General features: G+C 38.0%; 2 protein-coding genes across 6 annotated transcripts; one reads left to right on the top strand and one right to left on the bottom strand.

Annotated features, from left to right (window-relative positions):
• Positions 1 to 2,332: 2,332 nt before the first annotated feature.
• On the bottom strand, positions 2,333 to 6,547 carry c1d (C1D nuclear receptor corepressor). 2 transcript variants are annotated; one of them, XM_052573056.1, is made up of 5 exons: positions 6,453 to 6,547; positions 3,535 to 3,684; positions 3,376 to 3,442; positions 3,233 to 3,288; positions 2,333 to 2,830 (listed from the first exon to the last, which is right to left on the bottom strand). In XM_052573056.1, the coding sequence occupies exons 2-5, from the start codon at positions 3,670 to 3,672 to the stop codon at positions 2,651 to 2,653; spliced, it is 441 nt and encodes a 146-aa protein (XP_052429016.1). In that variant the 5' UTR covers positions 3,673 to 3,684; positions 6,453 to 6,547; the 3' UTR covers positions 2,333 to 2,650. The 2 variants fall into 2 exon arrangements, with proteins under 2 accessions (XP_052429016.1, XP_052429014.1); XM_052573054.1 differs by lacking the exon at positions 6,453 to 6,547 and adding an exon at positions 4,331 to 4,487.
• LOC127970463 (equilibrative nucleoside transporter 3-like) lies at positions 5,598 to 22,207 on the top strand. 4 transcript variants are annotated; one of them, XM_052573053.1, is made up of 8 exons: positions 5,743 to 5,777; positions 6,502 to 6,607; positions 6,692 to 6,750; positions 6,899 to 7,299; positions 14,356 to 14,438; positions 16,075 to 16,301; positions 16,432 to 16,594; positions 21,252 to 22,207. In XM_052573053.1, exons 4-8 carry the CDS (start codon positions 6,970 to 6,972, stop codon positions 21,874 to 21,876), a joined length of 1,428 nt encoding a protein of 475 aa, XP_052429013.1. In that variant the 5' UTR covers positions 5,743 to 5,777; positions 6,502 to 6,607; positions 6,692 to 6,750; positions 6,899 to 6,969; the 3' UTR covers positions 21,877 to 22,207. The 4 variants fall into 4 exon arrangements, with proteins under 4 accessions (XP_052429011.1, XP_052429010.1, XP_052429013.1 ...); XM_052573052.1 differs by lacking the exon at positions 5,743 to 5,777 and adding an exon at positions 6,352 to 6,384; XM_052573050.1 differs by lacking the exon at positions 6,692 to 6,750 and having other exon boundaries at positions 5,736 to 5,777; positions 21,252 to 22,206.
• Positions 22,208 to 22,870: the final 663 nt, after the last annotated feature.

The raw sequence follows: 22,870 nt of genomic DNA, 5'->3' as shown, positions 1-22,870 counted from the left end.
CAACTCAATGGGAACAGGGGGTAATTTACATGGAGGACCCTAGGAAAGGGCACTCCCTCCCATCACAGTAATCAAGATATCTCTTGACTCTTCGGATCTGTATTATCTTCTAATCTACATTTGTAAGATTGAGACCATTGTACCAGTTGCACCGAGACATTTCAAATGATACCAGACATGTGTTAGTTCACTTGCATTGATATTTTCATGTAATCATTTTGAGCAGACTGAGTAGAAGGAAGAATGGGTGAAGGGATTTAAAATGAAACAAATGGTCAGAAGGGGAGGAGGTCTCCTGCTCCTCCACTCTGTGGGGTGTCTCAAAGATGCCCGTGTATGTTTGTATTGTCTGTTTCTCAGGAGATCAAAGTATCTCAGGTTCTTTAATCCTTACAATATATATATATATATATACATATTGTATGCTTTTGTTTAGGGCAAGGCGACTTTTCCGGTTTTATTGATTAATTCGAAATTTTGCATTTGACATAGATTGTTTTGGATACTAAAATAATACTGACTCATTCTCTCTCTTTAATTCTTAACTAATACAAAATACATTCAAGCACTAGTGCAATAAATGAAGAGCTAAAGGTGCATTATGTATGCAATTGATGCTTTGTCCATGCATTGCATGCTGTGTTCCATTTAAAATCCTATTTATTTCTCCGACTTACAAACATGAAGGTGTTTCAGTTCCCAACAGGATATACGTAAACTGTATATTCAACATAGGGCCTACATGATTATGATCAATATCAGTTTGTTTCCATCGTGATTTTTTAGTCACAATAGGCTATACTATACCATAACAGAGAGAAAGTCAGGGCTCAAAGTCTCACTTGAGTGTCTGTAAACACCTAGAAGACTTTATGCTGGTGTTCACACATACTTGACTGTATTTGGTAAATATGATCATTCTGACTTGAAGGCACAGTTATTTGAAGTCTACACATTTGAGAGCTTCTTGTGTGCCAACATAGTATGAAGCATTGACAGAAGTCTTTTTTTTTTTCGTACATAATTCTAACAAACATTTTCCCATCATCTACTAGCCAACAGCCATTTCCCAGTATACCACAAACTGTATCGGCTAAGCGTTCTTCAAAGTCATTTTATGTACAGTCTCTCTCTCTCTCTGTAGGATTGCAAGACAAATGCGATATCCCACATCGCATCATTAGACATGAGGCTGTTTAATTAAACCCTCAAGCAATGCCAACAATAGCCATTATGATCTCCTCAACCAAGCTTTTAATTAGTCCCTTAGACCCTCTAGTTTTCCAAGCTCCTTCCACTTAAGAACTGCCTTTCAAAGACTTTCCAAACTTCACTCCGTATGTTCTTGAAACTAAAGCCCCAAAGGTTCGACTGAACAAACAGATGAGTGCCAGCTCTGAGTGTAATGGATGCTGGACAGCATGTTTTACTGCCCTCTGTAGGACTACTGTGTCTACACTGAAATTACTATAATAAAAGAGTGAAAGAGAAATATTCATGCAAAGGTTAAGCCTGTGATTTCAGTGCCATGGACACCAAACATAAATCCTTCATTTTTAATATGTTTCATATGTTTTAATTGCACCGTTCAAAACGTTTAAAGTCCTAGGGCTTTAGTGGTAATAAGAATCATTAAAATGGTTTTAACACAAAGCTATAGTCAATCCATCCCTGAAAGAGTCCCTTAAACACATCCCATAAAGGACTGTCCAAATTATCTAATGTTGTCAGTTCATTGTCCACAATTCTCTTTAAATGCGGCATCCTGAAAAAAGTTTCTGAGTATGTGTCAACTTATTCTACTAACCCTAACCTAACAGTATTCTCTGAGGGTTAGTCGACATCTACCTGCTAATTAATAAGAATTAGTTGAAATAGTTGCAAAGTTATACAGATAGTAGAATGTCTACAGTGGACTATCATAATAAAGTATAACCCAGTTTATAGGTGGTAGGTCATTCCCTCTTATTTGTGGAGGTATAAGAGGCAGCAGGTGCACCTGTTCACTTCAGTCAAGGCTGTCGATGCCCTTGTCTTGCATGCTGAAATCACAGTTCTGCTGGCGAAGGATGCGATAGAGCCGGTCCCTCCAGCCAATATGAGGTCGGGGTTTTACAGCCCTTACTTCATTGTGCCCAAGAAAAGCAGTGGGTTACGACCGATCTTGGATCATTAATGGATGCATCCGTCCCCAAGATTGGTTAGCAGCGATCGTCTAATCAACGTGTATGAGAACTGACTTGGTGGAAGAGTGGACACTCATTTCATTTCATTTTAAAAATGATGAACCAGAAGACAGCAATTCCTTAAAAGAATGAATTGACGAGACAGAGAGGATTTAGTAGTTTTAATGGGACTGGTATTATGGATGGTCCACATTTCAGAGCATGTAACCCCAGATATAATCATACTAATGACTCAAAAGAAAAAAGAAAAAACATTCTGGTCTAAATTCAACTGAATAGAACAATAAAAAAAATTGGGTTTCCTCTTTAGTTTGAAATTAGTAACGATCTTGAAAAGAATGATGCTATAACTCAACACAGCATCATAACACGTCACCAGGCAAACCACAGATATCTGTTGTGCTTAATCCCAAAGTCTGCTAAATATTTGCAGGGAAACTTCAATATTTCGCCAGTCAATTCAATCAAGAAAACCGGATGTGCTTTCCTCTGCGGGGATGCTCAGTTGAGTCTTTTCTCTTCTTGTCCTCTGCGTCCCACAATGCATTACGAACAAACCGCGAAGCTGCATCTTTGTCCAGACGTGCAGCTTTTCTTTTGTCTGTGATCTCTTTGACTTTGTTCATGTATGTCCTGATCCTGTCCTGTGAGGGAAAGGAGGATGTTAGTTCTACTCTCAATTAGTCAATAAAAACAGTAAACCATCCTTCATGAACAATGGAGTTTACCTGATTTAATACATGCCCCAGTATAATAATAATAAAAAAGTTCTAGTTTAAATTTAAGGTGAGCTCTATAGACTGAATTTGTGACATAAAGTGGATTATCACATAAAAACAATGATATGCAATATTTGAACAGTTTTCAATCACCATGACCAGTGTTGTGCAAAAAGTTTATATTATAGAAGAAAATATATAAGAAGAAGAAATACAGTGCATGGCAATTATTTACTGTGGTAATCCACATTGTCACAAATGTTGCTGCTGATGAATTTGTGCTTAAATTAAGCCTAAAACATAAGTAAAATGACAAACTTATCTTACCAGCTCTTGTTTAATCGCATGGTCTTTCGGATTGACTCCTTGTGTCACCAGATACACTGAGAGGGAAAGTTCAATCTGGTCATAACCTGTTAACGTTCATTACACATGACGTGAAAGCAAACCATGAATGTGTAAAGTCTTACTCCAGAACATTGAGTTGAGGGCATATGCAGACAGCAGATCCAATTTAGCTTGATCAAGAGGATCCAGCTTAAATGAGGTACAAAAAGATACAAAAAATAATTCATTCATATGTGAAAATGTTAATTTAACTACTAATTTTTGCGTTTACTTTCACATACTTTCAGCAGATTGTCACTTCTGGATACAGATGCAAGCGTTTGGACCATATTCTGGACAGTGCTCAAAGAGGACTCGAAATCATTCAGGTTTTCCTCAATTTCAGTGGGATAGTCCTCTGCGGGACCATCATCAGCCATTGTATGAACAGACTGAAAACAGTGACACATTCAGAATTATTTCATATAAATTAATTCCAATTTAATTCGTTTGTGGTTTTTAAAATTAGAAACATTCACTCACAAAGACCAACTCCAAACTATTTACACATTTCATAGCTGAGCTTAGCTGAAAAACTAAAAAAAAAAAATATATTATATATATATATATATATATATATATATATATATATATATATATATATATATATATATATATATATATCATAATCCATGCCTTTTCCATTATATTTTACGATTTGATTGAAGTTTTAGGCCTGGAATCTTTAATTCTATGATATTTGACTATATCCCATATCATACATAACAGATGATTAAATACAACCATAAACCAGATTATGTTAACGTTGTAACATATTTCATTTAAAGCATATCAAACTAATAATAATAATAATAATAATAATAATAATAATAAAGTATAAAACATTCAAGTAAGTTAGACTCAATGTATGTCCAGCTTTTCCACGTGTTCTGGTGACATGTAACAAAAGCACAGTTTGTATCACTGACTGAAAAAAATAAAAAAAACATTAAGACGCCATCGAAGACTGCTCATTAAACACTCATTAAAATAGTTGTTACACATTAAACAAGTTGATGCTATTTAAAAAGCCCTTACCTGAAACCACACGAGACACTTTGCCTCACTGAAAAGAAAAAAAAAAAAAAAACATGTGATGCTCGAATAGCGGCGTTTCAAAATAAAAGCCATGCAACTCCTTCTTCTTCTTCTTCTTCTTCTTCTTCTTCTTCTTCTTCTTCCTTGGATTTTTTTGGGGGTATTCCGCACCATAGGCACATACCGCCATCAACTGTTTCTATTCATACATGGAAGATAGTCTTGCTTCTATTCAGATTTTATTTATTTATTTATTTGAACAGTTTTCAATCACCATGACCAGTGTTGTGCAAAAAGTTTATATTATAGAAGAAAATATATAAGAAGAAGAAATACAGTGCATGGCAATTATTTACTGTGGTAATCCACATTGTCACAAATGTAATATTTATTTAAATATTAAATATTTATTTATTTATTTATTTTATTGTATTGTTAATTTTGTTTCGGGTTCACCCAAGCTGTATTTCTGGCTTCTGCGTGTTGAGCTCCCATGTATGTTTCCCTATTCCGTTGCTTTATTTATTTATTTATTTTATTTATTTATTTATTTAACTATCAAATTCGTTTATTTAATCCTGTTTCTACTATTACTATTCTTTGATTAATACTTTCTTTTAATCCTTACCCTAATATCCAGTTTATCTTCTTTTTTCTTTATGATTACTTTTCAAGTTCTTTATCATTTTTATTCTCTCTATATTATATTTCCCACATTTTAATATTACATGTTCAACGGTTTCTTTTATCCCACAGCGTTGAGTGTTATATATCAAACATTTTAACTTGCAGAGTGTGCTTTTTACACGAATACACTAAACAAGTAAATATTACAATAATAATTAACAAAGTGCACTTAAATAGTATTTCTTACTATAAAAGTAATTGTTTAACGTTTTTCATCCTCCTTTTTGGTTCTCACCCTTCCTTAAAATTGTGAGGGAAAAAAATTCAAACTTAGTATTCAGTGTAGTATTTTATTAATTTACTATAAAGTAGTGGACGCTCGTCATGTTAAAATTTTTATGAAAAATTGGCTTTGCATTTAATTTAGCTATGATTTGACACTTTATATTTAAAACTGTCTTTATAAAATCCTCTGTTGTCTAATATCTCTTCGTTATAAGTAAGATTTATTAATATTTATAAAATATATACATATATATTTATTTAAGATGATTAATGCAGGTACCTGCAAATAAAATTCGCGCTTATAGATATCTCTGTTTTGCTTCCAAGACTTTTAAATTGCCGTGAGGCTTTTATTTTGAAGCCTACAACCTTTAGCCGAAAAAGACCATCTCAGTGCCTAATACATTACAGTCCGTGTTGTGTAAGTTACTCCGATGCAAACATAAGTCACCATGTCTACTGATAGTGTGTTGTTATCGTCTGTCAGTGGAGAGCAGGTACGAGAAGGATGAATTCAGCTAAAATCAAGCTATTGGTGAGTTTCTAAATTCATAAGCGTTGTTACAGTTCACAGTTTCATCCAGTTCAGCAGGTTTGAATCGATTCATTAGTAAATTATTGTTTTCTCATGAGTAATTTAGGAGAAACCTCTGAGACAAAATTGTTCTTCAGTGAAACCGAGAGCTCCTTTAGTTCTAAAGAAAAGAGCAACAGTAACCTTAAATTTTTTCTGGTGTCTATATTGTCTATATTTTCTGGAGTAAGTTACCACACAATTAAATACATGTGTGTGGTGATCATTTAGTCTCATAGTAATGGTATAAATTACCATGACGTTACTATCAGCATAAATGTGAATGATGAATGTACAATGTTTGTTTGTTTTATCGTAGGTCTACATAGCACAGTGTTTGATGGGCAATATATATAATCCAGTTTAATGCTAGCAAATAAAATGAAGAATAATGCTGAATTGAAATGAACACTTATTGTATGCAATATTATTTAAAGTGTTCTATTATCAGCTGTGTTTTAGAGAGTGGAGTTTGTCAATAACACAGTGTGTATGTTTGTAGTCTCCTAGGTAGAGCCAGTCTGATGTCATGTGACTCGGTAGAGTACAGGAGCATGTTGTAATGCATGTAAGGCATCAGCAGTTATTCCAGACTGTCACATGCTCTTTTTTTAACCGGTGTGAAATTGAGCGTACCCGTGGTGGAGGTGTTTTCTCGCATATGGTCTCCCTCTGTGTCTTGCAGCGCTGTGAGTGTTTACTTCTTTCTTCTGTGTGATCTGAGCACGCAGCATCTGCAGGATGACAGACAGATTTTAGGAGCAGACTGGAGATAATCTCACAACATTCTAGTGAGTTTGAATACTGTTTTTTCATGAGCTCTGTGTTTTTACTGAAGTGGTTTCTTTTCTTTGAAATTCCTTCCTCTTTATTAGTGGTGCGTTAGTGGGAAGCACGGACATGTATGTTACGGTAAATCATGTGACACGTGAAGGTGAGGCGTGCTATTGCATTTTAAACCAGTGTCTGCATGACTTGACCAAATGGCAGACAACTTCTGAAATGCCTGTAGCAAAGTTTGTTATCCAAATGATTTGAGTCATTTCCAGTGATGTTTTGATCTCTTTTTCTCTCTCCTCCAGCATTAGTTTCTCCCAGTCACCCTCACATATAGAGTCCCCTGGATCCCTCGCTGCGTGCCGTCTCTTTGAGAATGGACGGTCAGCGGTCTCTACAGGCCAGCGTGAACTCCTCTTACATTCCCACCTCCATCTCCTCCATGTGTGATGAAGAGCATTCAGAGAGCGATGCGTCTGGGGACGACACTTCACCATTGCTCTCTCGGCAGCAGACGGCAGGGTCCCTGGCCACTCGTCACTGCCCGGAGGACTCTTATAATCTGGTGTACATCATCTTCTTCCTGATGGGCATCGGCTCTCTGCTGCCCTGGAATGTGTTCATCACAGCCAAACAGTACTGGCTCTACAAGCTCAGTAACAACTCCAGTCCCTCTGGTCAAGAGGAACCTCACAATGACCTCAGCGTAAGTGTCTTAACAAATCAGAACGCTTTTGTTTGTGAGTAACTTGTGGTTGACCGATATATTGCCAAGGCGGAGGCTTTTATTTTGACAGCATTGAAAATGAGAGACCTCTCATCTTTCTTAGTCTCTGTTTAAATGTTGTGTTGATTAAATCATTAGACATTAAACGTAAATGGTATACAAAAAAGTATTGTAGTTTCGCTTTTCTGTGATTAGCAATAGAAAGGGAAAGGCTACAATAGTTTCTCATCTTCTGGCGGGATCATTTAAGCAAGTCTTTAATCATTTAATAAATGTGAATATGTTTGAATATCTTATAAAATAAAGGAAAATATATCAATAAAATATTATAAAGAAAAGAAAAGAAAATATCTTAAAATTAAATAAATTAAACAAACTATATCGTTTGATCAGTGTTTTTTGTTTATTTATTTTTTTACATTATTTAATTTATTAGCACTGTATAAAAAAAATCTTGTTAAATTAATAAAAAAAAGGTAACACTTTATTTTAGTGGCAAATTCTCACTATTACCTAGTTCCTTATTAGCATGTGTATTACTAACATATAGGTTGTTTATTAGTACTTATAAAGACACTTATTCTGCATGATCATATTCTACATTCCTAATCCTACCCCAAACCTAAACTTAACAACTACCTTACTAACTATTAATAAGCAGTAAATCGGGAGTTTATTGAGGCAAAATCATAGTTAATGGTTTGTTAATAGCGAGAATTAAAATATAAAATATAATGTGACCTTTACAACTTATTATATTATTATATATGTGGCCTAATGGTTAGAGACTTGGACTTGTAACCCGAAGGTCACAGGTTCGAGTCTCGGTGCTGGCAGAAGTTGTAGGTTGGAAAGAGTTAATGAACAGTGCTCTCTTCCACCCTCAATACCCAAGGCTGAAGTGCCCTTGAGCAAGGCACTGAACCCCCAGTTGCTCCCCGGGTGCTGGATATATATCTGCCCAGTGCCCAGTGCTCCAGGTGTGTTCTCACGGTGTGTTCACTTCTCACTGCTGTGTGTGTGTGCACTTGGATGTGTTAAATGCAGAGCACAAATTCCGAGTATGGGTAACCATACTTGGCAAATGTCACAAATTTCATGACTTTGACTTTCAAACATAGTTCCAGGCAGCTCTCTTGGCCACATTACAGTTCCATATCGCTTTGCATAGTTAACTGTAATAACGGACATTACCTATACAGCACACCGGACTATGGAATATATAGAGTACAGAATATTAATTTACCAAGCTGCTTGAAGTACCATAATCTGCTTTTTACCGTGAAATGTACTGATAACCAAGACAATAATGCAGGTGGGAAATCAGAGTTCATCTGTGACCTGTCCATAAAACACAGTGCACAGGGTCACACACACAAAACACTATCAGGATAACACACATGAAAAAAACAACAACCTACTGTACATTACTGATAACAAAATTGAGAAGAAGCTTAAATGAAATACAAATGACGAGTTTGACAGTATTTCACAATATAATTGAATTTAATGTGATGGTTAACAATATACAGATTTTTACTGGTAACTTCACTCTCTGATGCCCCGTTTCCACCGCAGGAACTTTACCCAGGAACTAGGGACTTTGGCCTGGTACTCGGTGTGTTTCCACTGCAGGAACCAGGAACTAAATAAAGTTCCGGGTAAAAAAATACCCCTCAGAAAGTCCCTGCTGGCGAGGTGGTACTTTTTCAAAGTTCCGGAACTTTCGGGGGCGGGACTTGGGCACTAAACATCCTGATTGGTTGAGTTCAACCACCATTTATTTGGATCAACATTTTCAAAATATTACTGTTATTGTGTCATGAAATGTAATTTTAAAAGTATTTCAGGCGAGAATGTAGTTGTTTAAAACTCAAATCTGTGGTTTATTTATAAAGAAAGCGCCTATTTAAAAATGTGTTTCGCCGTTCTCAGAGACGGTCAGCTCCACGCAATCAGCGAGAGCAGTGGTATTTTATATCCTATTTCGTTTTATTGTAAATATACTGAGAGGAAAATTGCAGTAGCCATGGTCAGCTGAGTTCACGCAGCATTTATTCGGATCATTTTCAAAATATTAGTGTTATTGTGTCATGAAATGTAATTTTAAAAGTATTTCAGGCGAGAATGTAGTTGTTTAAAACTCAAATCTGTGGTTTATTTATAAAGACAGCCCCTCTTTTTGCCGATCTCAGAGACGGTCAGCTCCACGCAATCAGCGAGAGCTCAGTGATCATCTATCCGCCAAGAAGCAGCCTCACTTCGGCTAGACCTTCTGATATGTGCAGCTGGCTCTGATGTGTCTTTAGTGGTTAAACACAAAATATAATTCAGCTGCGGGGTAAATCTAACAGGTTTTCTTTGGTCTGTATTCAATTTATCTATATGTTAAAATGAAAATAAAAAAGGCAAATTTATATAATATTTTGTTTCATTGTAATGGCTGTATATACACATATCCCTGAACTAAGTACATTTCTGCAGCTGTTATTATGTTTAAATGAAAACGAAAGGAGGCAATGGTATTTGATATCCTATTAAAGTTTTATTGTAAATATACAGAGAGGAAAATTGCAGTAACCAAGACGAGCTGACTGAAGTTATGAAGTACGCTGCTGTTTGCAGTATTACCGGAATCGCGTCGTCGCGGACATCACACTCCCGAGTCGAATAAGCGAAATCTGAACTACCGAGGGTGCACAGAGCTACGTCACCAGTCTATTTGCCTAATCTTCCCGGTACTTTACACCGCGGTGGAAACGCCGAAAGCAACAGGTCTGTGGGGGAAAAGTTCCTGGGAAAAAAAGTTCCTGGTACAAATGTTCCGGGTAATTTCGGTGGAAACGCGGCATGAGTCAGAAGTCTCCAAACTCATCCATTCTAATCCTACTACTTGTCCGCTTGATCCTATTCCATCTCATCTCCTTCAAGCCATTTCTCCTGCAGATGTACCTGCACTCACTCATATCATTAACATATCCCTCCACACTGATGTTTTTCACTCATCATTTAGACAGGCTCATATAACTCAACTACTTAAGAAACCCACCCTCAACCCATCTCTGTTAGAGACCTACAGACCAGTTTTCCTTCTTTCTTTCATTGCAAAAACACTTGAACGAGCTGTGTTCAACCAAGTCTCTGCATTTCTCACACACAACAACCTCCTTGACAGCAACCAATCTGGTTTCAGGAGTGGACATTCAACTGAGACTACCTTGCTCTCAGTTGTTGAAGCCCTGAGACTGGCAAGAGCGGAATCCAAATCTTCAGTACTTATCCTGCTTGATCTGTCCGCTGCTTTTGACACAGTTAACCACCAGATCCTCCTATCCACCCTACTGGCAAACGGCATCTCAGGAACCACACTTTAGTGGTTTGAGTCTTCGCTATCAGATAGGTCCTTCAAGTATCTTGGAGAGGTGAGGTGTCCAAGTCTCAACATCTAACTACTGGAGTGCCTCAGGGCTCAGTTCTTGCACCACTTCTCTTCTCTGTCTACATGGCATCATTAGGTTCTGTCATTCAGAAACATGGCTTTTCATACCACTGCTATGCTGATCAACACGCAACTTTTCTTGCTGGATGAAAAACCATCACCTTCAACTCAACATTGCCAAGACAGAACTGCTTGTGGTTCCAGCAAACCCATCATTTCATCACAATTTCATCATCAAGTTAGGCACATCAACTATAACTCCTTCAAAAACAGTTGTGATTGATGATCAGCTGATTTTTTCTCAGACCACATTGCTAAAACTGTCTGATCCTGCAGATTTGTTTTATTCAACATCAAGAAGATCAGGCCCCATCTTTCAGAACATGCTGCACAACTCCTTATTCAAGCTCTTGTTCTGTCCAAGCTGGACTATTGCAATGCCCTCTTGGCAGGTCTTCCAGCCAGTTCTATCAAACCTTTACAATTAATCCAGAACACGGCAGAAAGATTCATTTTTAATTAGCCGAAAATAATACATGTCACACCTCTGTTTATCAATTTGCACTGACATTGATGTTTGCCTACTAAACCACCACTGGCTCTGCACCCATTTACCTAAATTTGTTACTTCAGACTTATGTGCCATCTAGAAGCTTGCATTCTGCAAGTGAACATTGTTTGATTGTGCCATCCCAAAGAAGCACAAAGTCACTTTTAAGGACTTTTAAATTAAATGTTCCCTCCTAGTGGAATGACCTGCCCAACTCAATTCGAGCAGCTGAGTCCTTAGCCATCTTCAAGAATCGGCTTAAAAACCCATCTCTTCCATCTTTATTTGACTCTCTTACTTTAGCACTTACTACTCTAATTCTATTCTTTAAAAAAAAAATCTAACTACCTTTTGTAACCTTTTTATATTTTATCAGGTTTATTTTCATTTATAATACAATTAACAAAAGCAAAAAAAACAAACAAAAAAAACACCTCTAACACTAGCTTGCTCTATTCTTTTTTTTTATTCTATCTGTTTTCTTTTTCTTTTTTATATTATTTAAAAGCCATTGCTACGTGTACAGCATAAGCTAACTGAGACTTGTTATAGCTCTTATATATCATTGCTCTTTTGTTGTTTTTGATTGCTTCCATTGTCCTCATTTGTAAATCGCTTTGGATAAAAGCGTCTGCTAAATGATTAAATATAATGTAAATGTAAACTTACGGTAAGCCGATTGACAGGACTTTATTGTAGGATTTTTGTAAGTTTTTTTGTTTTTTTTCTGTAAAAATTACCCAAATAAGGTACAGTGCAGCTTCGCCTCTGGGTTGCTTCATTGGGGACACTTCATTTACAGCGACATCGTTGACTTGATTGCAAATGATTGCACATATACTATTTAAATTGAACTGAGCTGAATGATGACATCACTAAATTCAAAGATGAACTGCCTTTACTGTCACACTAAAGGCATTAATGACACACTGTTTTCCTAATTAATGTTGTTCAGTTGCTTTGACACAATCTGTTTTGTTCAAAGCACTATATAAATAAAGGTGACTTGACTTGACTTTGAAGAATAGTAAGTTGTTACACACATTATATACATTGTGCAATCATGTGCCAGCTGTTTGCTAAAGTGTGTCAGATGACACCGAATGCACGAGTGTCACCTACTTGTTAGCATGCTGAACAGCTATTTAAAGCAACATGTTTCTGTAACTTTCTGCTCACCCCAGCATTCTCAAGGTCTTGTGATATTTGCCAGAACTGATGTTCCTTTCATCTGCAGAAGCACAGGCTCTCTTTTGCTCCTTAAGTGTGTTCTAGAGTCGGTTATTGGGTAGAATCTGTCCTCTTCTGACAGTGACGTTAGTGTGTGATTTATAGTGTTAGTCTGCTGTTTCTTTCCTTCTTGACCTTTGGAATTGATCTGATTATGCACACAGGCTGCACTTTCATGTTTGTTTCTAAATAGGCTGAGGTGCATCCTGGGATACCGCTTTTATGTTTGTATTTCCCTCTTAGTTGCCAGGGTGGCAAAGGCAGACCACAATATTTTAAACAGGAAGAAAAACCATCAGTTCTCATTGAATGGGTTCTGTTATTGGAATCAATAACTGTTTTTAGTTGTTATAAACAGAAATCTGGATATTTTTAATAATAAGATTAAAACTCGCTATAAGTATTGATTTAATAATTATTTTCTGTTTGTCACTCTCACTTCTGCCCAATCTCTGGTTAAACCGACAGGGCAGGAAATGCTGGAAGTGAAAGCAGATCATTTTATGAGACGCTTTTAATGCATGTCCTTTTGTCATTACATTTATGATAATTAAAGGGACAGTTCACCCAAAAATGAAATCTCTGCCATCATTTACTCAGCCTCAAGTTGTTCCAAACCTGTATGAGTTTCTTTCTCCAGTTCCACACAAAAGAAGCCATTCTGAAGAATGTTGGTAACCAAACAGTTTCTGATCCCATTTGACCCTCTTTTTTTTTCTTCTTCTTCAGTGGGGACCTGCAACTGTTTGGTTCCCAAACTGTTTTCTAAATATTGTTCGGTTGGGATCTGAACATCATTTTCATATATAGGTGAGAAATAAACAAATAAATAAAAACTCAAGCACTGATTTGGGCTTTTTAGCTGTAAAGCGCTGATCTTACTTGCTGCCTAAAGAGTAAGTTTTCAGTGGCCAGCGTCTTGAGGTGACTACTACAAAATCAGTACGCATGTATGATATGACACAAATAATGATAATAAACGAAACTTGCGTACAGTTACTAAAATTAACATTCATTGATTTCTCCAAAAGTTTTTGGAAACAGAAATGATGACATAGCAGGCAGGTAATCATATTTGATATAAAATGAATGCTGCATTTGAATGCTCTTTGGAATACTTGATTCTGATTGGTCAACTGTTGTATTCTGCGATCAGATATGCGTGTATAACTGACCTCAAACTAACTGTATAATTGACTGATGTTTCAGGAAAACATTGCTCTGGGACTGTTCATCTTTTATCAGTCTGCACTCATTATTTTTACATAATAGAACTCCATCAAATGTATCATGTCAGTTTATGGCTGAAATGTACGGAAAAATCAATTAAAGACGTAGTCAAACAGACTATATACATTATTAACAGCAATTATTAACAGAAACAGAGAGACAAATAGAGACGTAATTAGTGTAGCTGCTGTTCCAACTAAGCAAAATTGATTAGTTTAACCCAAGCTAAAGAATAATAATGCACATTTGATCAGATATAACTGCAGTCCAAGATTATGAGATGCAATATTTGAATGCCTGGCCAAAGAGATGTGTCTTTAATCTAGATTTACACAGAGAGAGTGTGTCTGAACCCTGAACATTATCAGGAAGGCTATTCCAGAGTTTGGGAGCCAAATGTGAAAAAAATCTACCTCCTTTAGTGGACTTTGCTATCCTAGGAACTACCAAAAGTCCAGCGTTTTGTGACCTTAGGGAGCGTGATGGATTGTAACGTGGTAGAAGACTAGTAAGGTACATCACTGTTTGTGCTACATGCTTTATGAGTGACTTATGCTTTTTATTGTTTTTTTGGTCTGGTGTGCAGGACTACTTTGAGAGTTACATCGCCATTGCTTCCACAATTCCCTCAGTGTTGTGTCTCATCCTCAACTACCTCCTGGTCAACAGGTAATGAAACACATCTTCAAACACAAAACACATATACAATTCACTTTCCGTATTATCCACTCAGAACAGGTGAGCTATGATTTCAAATGCTGTTAAATCCACACTCTTAAAAATAAAGGATCCAAAAGGGGGGTTTCGCAGCGACGCCATTGAAGAACCATGTTGGGTTCCCCAAATAAACTTCAATTTCAATAATCTGAAGAACATTTTGTGCATTGGAAGGTTCTGTGGATGTTAAAGGTTCTTTATGGAACCATTGATGCTAACAAAGAACCATTGGTCACACTTTATTTTAAGGTCCAATTCTCATCACTAAACCATTAACTAGGACTTTTGCCTTAATAAACTACTAATTTGCTGCTTATTAAAGGTTAGTAAGATAGTTGTTCAGTTTAGGTATTTGTTATTTAGAATGTGGTCATGCAGTATTGGTGCTAATAAACAGTCAATATGTTAATAATAAGCTTGCTATTAAGCAACTAGTAAAGAGTGAGAATTGGTCTCTATACTGAAGTGCTTCCCAACCTTTATTTTTAAGAGTGCAGGATAGAATTTTCCATTTGAGATTCTACACTGGTTGAAAAATGGCATTGGTTTGTCTCAAAATAAAAACCAGAAAGGGTTTGCAACTTCATGTGCAGCACAATGGAAGCATCTCTGGCCGAGCCTCAATTGAATCAGTCTGCACACACAGAGTCCTGTTCAAGTGTACTGTGGTACCTTTGTAACTGTTGCCCATCCCTGTGCTCTCAGAGAATAAAGACTCAGTGTGTCCATTTGAAACATTACATGTTTGTCTCCAGACTTCCCTTTTTTGTGGTTTTGTTGTGAACATTGGACTCTAATTTTAAAGAGTCAAGACGAGTTGAAAATAAGACGTCTGTGGCCAGCAGGTATAGTAAAAACAAGCCGCTTGATGGACACACTGCTGTTTTGTGCAAAGACTAACTGGATTGGGTTAAGTGATTGGATCATACAAACTGGATGGCAGAAATATTTCAGTGTTCACGCAGTGATGTTAACCTGTAACTCTCTGCCAAACCACTCCAGGAGCTACAACAGCATGTCAACAACCCTATTCTGGAATTAGCAAGTGGAGGTGCAGCCAATGATTAGTGACTAGAATCGGACTTAAAATGTCTTGATTGGCGATATTGATGCATCTAGACTGCAGGATTGAGGGTAATATGATGCCAATATAAAAAGAATGATTATAAATTAGTTGGTGATGCAAATAACTGACACGGTCTGGCACTTCATTAAAAATACAGTTAATCAAATATAGTTTATAGTTTGGTTTCTGGCATAGAACTGTGTTCGCTGCTCTTGTCATTTACCTAATATCTGTGTGAATCTGTGGGCGGGGCTAAATAGACCGTGACGCAGAAGCAGGCTTTGATCTTCTTCTACATCGTAAAGTCTCACATTCTTGTCATTTTGGCAGATTGGATTCATTATAAGGTATTTTTAGAGTAACAAGAATTTTTTTTGAATGTTTTGAGTTCTGAAACTTACATAATGTTAGTATAGTACAATGACCTCTGTTTATGTCTTCTTTAAAAACATGCACATGTTGAATTTTAATTCCGTCAACCGTCCCGAACATCTTTCACACTGGCCTCTGTATTTCTTTCAGGCTTTCCTCTCAGGTGCGGATAATGTTCTCTCTCCTGGTGATCTTGGTCGTGTTTGTGGTGACCACAGCGCTGGTGAAAGTAAACATGTCTGGCTGCAGGATGCAGTTTTTTGGGGGAACACTGGCCAGTGTGGCCCTGGTCAGTGGGGCGTCCAACATCTTCTCCGGCAGTGTGTTCGGTATCAGTGGCCACTTTCCCATGAGAATATCTCAAGCAATCATATCAGGTACAATTACATATTACACGAAGTGTTCATCCTCTTGAGTTAACTGAAAGGAAGTCGGTGCTATTCAACTCTAAATATATATATATATAGAGTGAAGCCACAAGACTTAGCGTGTGTCTTTTGTCTTCAGGTCAGGCCATGGGCGGCACTTTGAGTGCTTTGGCATCAATAGTAGACCTGGCTGCCTCGAGTGACGTGACCGACAGTGCGCTGGTGTACTTCATCACAGCAGACATCTTCACTCTTGTCTGTATCCTCATGTACCTGCTGCTGCCCAGGCTGTCTTACTCAAGGTGAGCCAGTTTGCTTACATGTAGCACAAACCCAGTAAAGGTATGACATTTCTGTCATTGCACAGTATAATTACTCAACCCTTGATTGCCATTATGAATATTTCACTGCACTAAACATTAGACTCCACAAATACAAAAGGAGCATTGTTCTGTTCCATTTATCTCACGAATATCTACAATGTAAAAACCTCGCCGCATGATATTGACAGAGCTGTTTTTTTAAAGACGAGCTGAAAGGGGAAGTGTGGTGCTGGTAGTGAATCCATGAGTTTCATCGGCGGTCTGGGGTCAAACCGCAGTTTCGTGACACAGTTGTGATGTAGAGATCAGCAGTTACTGATGTGCCAACATACTATTTTTATATGCTTGAGTTGGGGATCTTTCAAAATCCTACATCCACCGAAATTGTTGTCTGCTGTCATTCACGAAAGGAGAAGTATAGCAGAATCTCTTTTTTCAAAACAGTGACACTGAAAGGAGACTCTGACAAGCAGCTGAAATGTAATGAAAGTGACACGGGTGTATAATCACAGTCCATATGACTTTAGTATTATCTAATTGTCTAAAACCATATGACATAACTGCGTAAAGAACAGCTGTCAAATATTATACAGATTCAAAAGTCATTGTGCAGAAAAGAGCATCTTGGAGATTCTGTGAAATATCTCCTTTGTTCAACAGTAGAAAGCTTTAACCCTCTGGAGCCTAAGGGTATTGTTTTAGAATAACAATGGCTCGAGCATATGATGATGATCAATTGTTGATGTAAATGCAGTGCTCAGAGTGACCGTTAAGTGGCACTAGAGCAGCGATTATATCTGACACAAAAATTGTCTTTACATTTCATACTCATTGGTAATTCAAAGTGCTTTACATAAAAATAAGTAAAATAATCACTTAAAAAAATCAACAATAAAACAAGGAATTTAAAATTATTTAAAAATAGATTTTAAATGAATTTAAAAGAGTTGAAAATAGAAAATGAATAGGCTATACATAAAATACAGTGCAATCAGTTCGGACATCGCACAGTGCTCATTCAATAAATTCACAGCTAAACAGATGTGTTCTGAGTCTGGATTTAAATGTAACTAGTGTTTCAGCACATCTGATCTCTTCTGGAAGCTGATTCCAGCTGCGGGCCGCATAATAACTAAAAGTAGACTCCCCTTGTTTTGTGTGAACCCTCTGTATTTCTAACCGACTCGATCCCAGTGATCTGAGTGCTCTGTTAGGTTTATATTCAGTGAACATATCTCATCAATATATTTCGGTCCTAGGTCATGTAGTGACTTATATACGAGTAAAAGTACTTTAAAATCAATCCTAAATGTAACTGGAGACCTGAGGACTGGTGTGATATGCTCAGATTTTCTGGTTCTAGTCAAAATCCTGGCAGCAGCGTTCTGGATGAGCTGCAGCTGTCTAATGGTGTTTTTGTGAAGGCCGGTGAGGAGCCCATTACAATAGTCCACCCTGCTGGTGATAAATGCATGAACAAGTCTTGACTGGAAACAAAACATCTAATTCTTGCAATGTTTTTTAGATGATAGTATGCTGATTTAGTTACTGCTTTGACATGACTACTGCGGTAAGGTCTGTCTCCAGAATCACACCAAGATTCCTGACTTGATTTTTAGTTAGTTTTACCCCTAGGGTCAAGGTATGCATTCAGCTTAAGAACTTCATCTTTGTTTCTAAATGCAATGACTTCAGTTTTTTTTCCTTATTTAACTGAAGAAATTTCTGGCACATCCAGCTGTTAATTTCATCAATGCATTGGCAGAGGGAGTCAATGGGGCTGTAGTCATTTGGGTATCTGGGTATCATCAGCATGTGGGTCCATTTTTAAAAACAGTTATAATTTGTTTTGTAGTTTTGATTTCTGCATTATGTATGTGAATTTCAAAATCCCTGCAATAGAAAAACAGTCAAACTCACTGATCGCATTTCTCTTCAACAAATGCTGGAGAGTATTTTGGAGGCCTGTAAATAGTGATAAACAGAATGTGTGGAGCACCTTTCAGCACAATGCCTAGATATTGAAAAGACAAGAGCTGACCAAATGACACTTGCTTGCATTGATAGACATCTGTAAATAGAGCAGCTACACCTCCACCTCTCCTAAAGTTAGCAGGGGCTGTTTCATTCAGGACCGTTGCACTGCAGCTGTCACCTATGTTTCATTTAGAAACATAACATCCAGGCTGTTTGTGGTTTTTAAGTCATTGATCAGAAATTATTTATTTTTTAGTGAGCGAATGTTTAAAAAAGCTAACTTGATGGCATTACTTTTTGTTCCTACAGTAATCTTAGTTTGATGCAAACAGGCCGCAGATTAGACTAGTCAGATGTACGGCTTGAGAAGGCCTTAGACTTTCTATCACGGGATAAAACATAAAACGAGAAAGCTACAGGCACACTGGGTTCCCGCTTGTTCTGTAAACATTTGTGAATGTTGCTGCTATCAGCGGGACCCCGACACACATCACTGAGAGCTCTTATCAGTTGTTTTTGGTTCACCTGGAGCAGGTGGAGGATGTGGCAGTGGCCGGGGAGCTCTGACAGGACGAGGACGACGAGATGGGCCCACAGGCTTTAGTTGATATCTGGGGGCTTGCAGTGAAAGAGTGGGAGATTTTGGTCACTGCTTACACCAGTTCCTCCATTTTCTGTGAGAAGCTCAGAAGTGGAGATGCTGGAGAGAGGGATAATGTGTCTGGTGAGATGGGCTGTGTCTCTGGTGTCTCCGGTGGCTGTGATGTGTTATCCTGGCTTCCCTGGCTGGGTTTTTTCCAGAAAGCCGTCCTTGGGAGCTGAGTCTCAGAGCTCTTCTGATATGTGACAGTCTGTCTGTGATGAGCTCTGTGGGCATGTTGTGGCTGCGTGGTGTTATCAGTGTCCTTGTGGGATGTGTCAACCACATGATGACTCTGATATGAAGTCCTGTTGTGACTCATACTCTGTCCAGGTGTGTGTGTGTGCCAGTCAGGTAGGAGTTTATTGGCACACACTACTGAAGGATGGCGGAGGGAGAAATAGATATCCGTAGTCCTTTATCACTCTTGCACAAGTCTGTTTGGGTGGAGCCCTTCCAGTTTAAACAGTTGTCTATGGCCCCAGAAAAGACTGAAGTTGTTGATGAATTTGACTCCTTTTATGCTGCAAGTTCTTTGTAGATATATATTCAGCCCAAGAAGCCGTAAAAACATGTTAGTTCCACTTTCTGGGAGTGGTCCTCTGATGAACGACTCCCTGAAATCTTTCTTAAGGAGTTCTGACTGCTCTTTCCGAATATCATTCCTCTCCGCATGGATGATGTTCTGATTTGGAGTCTTGTACTTCATTAGAATGTTCCGGACTTCTTTTTTCATGTCAGAGATGGTTGCTTGAGGAAAGCAGCATGTAGTTGTAGTCTGCTATAACAACAATCAGTGAAACACTTTATTTCAGTTTTCAGATAGTTACACCTCCCAAACATTTTAGACTAAACACCATAACGATTTCACATTTCAGAAGCAGAAAAATTGTTTTTACAATATTCATATGTGACCCTGGACTTAAGTCTTAAGTCACTGGGGTATATTTGTAGCAATAAAAAAAAAAAACATTGTATGGGTCAAAATTATAGATTTTTCTTTTATGCCAAGAATCACGGGGATATTAAGTAAAGATCTTGTTACATTTAGATATTTTGTACATTTTCTACCATAAATATATCAAAACTTAATTTTTGATTCATAATATGCATTGCTAAGAATTCATTTGGACGACTTAAAACGTTTTTTTTTTTTTTCTTTTTTTTGAATCCCTTGGATTACAGATATTCAAATAGTTATGGTAGTCTGATCCTAATAAACCACACATCAATGGAAAGCTTATTTGTTCAGCTTTCAGATGATGTATTAATCTCAGTTTAAAAAATGTACACTTAAGACTGGTGTTGTGGTCCATGGTCTGATATATTATTTTATAGAAATGCTATAAATATTGTGACGAGTCAGCTGCCTCCTCCCTGATTATCACCGGCACCCCGTCCTAAATCGCCGCCCTTCACCAGGCTCCCGACTGGAGTGGGTGTGTGAGAGGAGGGGCGCTGGACGAGTCAGGGCTGGCGGCGTGTGATGGGGCACACCTGAAGGAAGTGGAGCCTCATTACCGCCGCTGTTTAAAAGCCCAACGCGCCTCTCCTCAGGGAGACCGGTCTCTTCCCCGTGCATGCACACTGGTGTCCTCGTGGGTCCAGGAAGGGTGCGTTGAGGGACTCCCGCGCCACCAAGACGTGAGCTGCCGGCGCCCCTCGCCGCCCCTCGCGCCCCGGACCAAGGAGGGGAGCGCGTGCGGCCGCCGGACTCCGCCCCTTGCCTGGACCCTTCCTCGATGAACACTGCCCGACCTACACAAACCCCGCAGCACGACGAGGACACCAGATTCCCTGTTATTTTGGACACTTTCCCCCTATGGCCACTTTTATTCCCTTTTATTTTATGATTTCTGTTAATAAAAGCCTCTCCGAGGCCTGACGCCACGCCCACTGTGTCTGTCTTGTGCTCCTCCCGTGACAATATGTTCATTGCAGTGAAGGTGTCTATACATTGTATTTTGTGACATTCCTAATCATAATAGCAGGATGTCTGTCTGTCTAACTGTCTTTCAGATACTACATGGAAGTAGCTTCTGTACCCTACAGTGAGTCTAACAGCCACAGCAGCCGCTCGGACTCATCCTCTGGATCCGTGCCACCCCTCAAACCCATCCTGAAGAAGACCTGGCTTCTGGGCAGCTGCGTCTTCTACGTTTTCTTCATCTCCATCATGGTTTTCCCTGCTCTTTCCTCAGGAATCCAGTCCATGAATAAAGACTCTGGAAACCCTTGGGCTACCACATACTTCGTGCCTCTGACTAGTTTTCTACTGTACAATGTTGCAGACTTCTGCGGCCGCCAGGTCACGGCCTGGTTGCAGGTGCCGGGTCCCACCAGCCGCATGCTGCCATTGCTGGTCTTCTCCAGAACCGCTTTGGTTCCTCTCTTCATGTTCTGCAACTATCAGCCCCGGTATCATCTGCACAGTGTGTTCTTTGCACATGACCTCTTCCCCGTGGTCTTCGTCTGTCTGCTGGGGATTTCTAACGGGTACCTGGGCACACTGCCCATGATCTACGGGCCCAAAGTGGTGCCGCGGGAGCTGGCTGAGCCTGCGGGGGTCGTCATGTCCTTCTTCCTCACGCTGGGGCTTGCTGTGGGGTCAGCCTTCTCTGTGGCACTCGTTCGATCCATCTGAGTCTAAAAAATGGACTGGCTGCCTTTCAGACCTTTACAGTATTGCCACAAGACTGTTTACACTACATCACTCAAGAAGAAAAAAAAAATTATATATATATATTTCCTATTTTTTGTTACAGGCTTTATGCATTTTAGTGGTCACAATGAAATGGATGTTTTTTTTTATTTCTTGTTTTTAATATTTTTTTTGTACGCTTTTTCTATTACAGTCAAAAAAAGAAATTTCAGAAAATATGCAATTATGTTTGTCCATTTTGACCTTTATAATAAAACATGTTTGTAAAAAGAAGCATTGTATGTGCTCCTGCAATAATACACAGGCATAGCCTGGTTTTACTGTGCTTTAATGGTTTTAGTCATGTTTAAAAATGCATTCTCATAAAAAGTAAATTTTAAAATTAAATGCAAAATAATATAGCATATCTAACATCAAATAAATAATAAAAAAATATATATATTGATAATAGAAATCTGTCATCTACACAATTGTCCCTTTTTTCTTTTTCAAAATTAATGCTTATTTAAATACTTTTATTTTTAATTGTGTGTGTGTGTGTGTGTGTATATATATATATATATATATATAATTTCTTTGTGATTTAAGGGTTAATTAAATATAAAATATACACAATCCTGAGCTATTAATGTAATAGACTATTGTCACCTCACCTACTCATTTATTAGCCTTACATGATGGAAAGTTCGGATCATTTTATTAATTCGGATCTTTGAATCTCGTTCAACAAAATGAACGAATCCCTTTTCAAGTCATTTCTTTCATTTCGTTCATTTCAACAGAATATAATTAAAATGTCACATGTTAATATCCAAATTCCCAAACAAATATATTTACACAAACAAATTAACTATAATGCAACCAAGGACAAATTATAATATGTATATACAGTACAGACCAAAAGTTTGGACACACCTTCTCATTCCAAGAGTTTTCTTTATTTTCATGACTATGTCACACTGAAGGCATCAAAACT

The sequence above is a fragment of the Carassius gibelio genome, chromosome B13 (genome assembly GCF_023724105.1).
Source record: "Carassius gibelio isolate Cgi1373 ecotype wild population from Czech Republic chromosome B13, carGib1.2-hapl.c, whole genome shotgun sequence".
In the NCBI taxonomy this organism is placed as follows: Eukaryota; Metazoa; Chordata; class Actinopteri; order Cypriniformes; family Cyprinidae; genus Carassius; species Carassius gibelio.
Note: the sequence above shows the minus strand (reverse complement) of the source record. Positions and strands in the feature narration are given on the sequence as shown.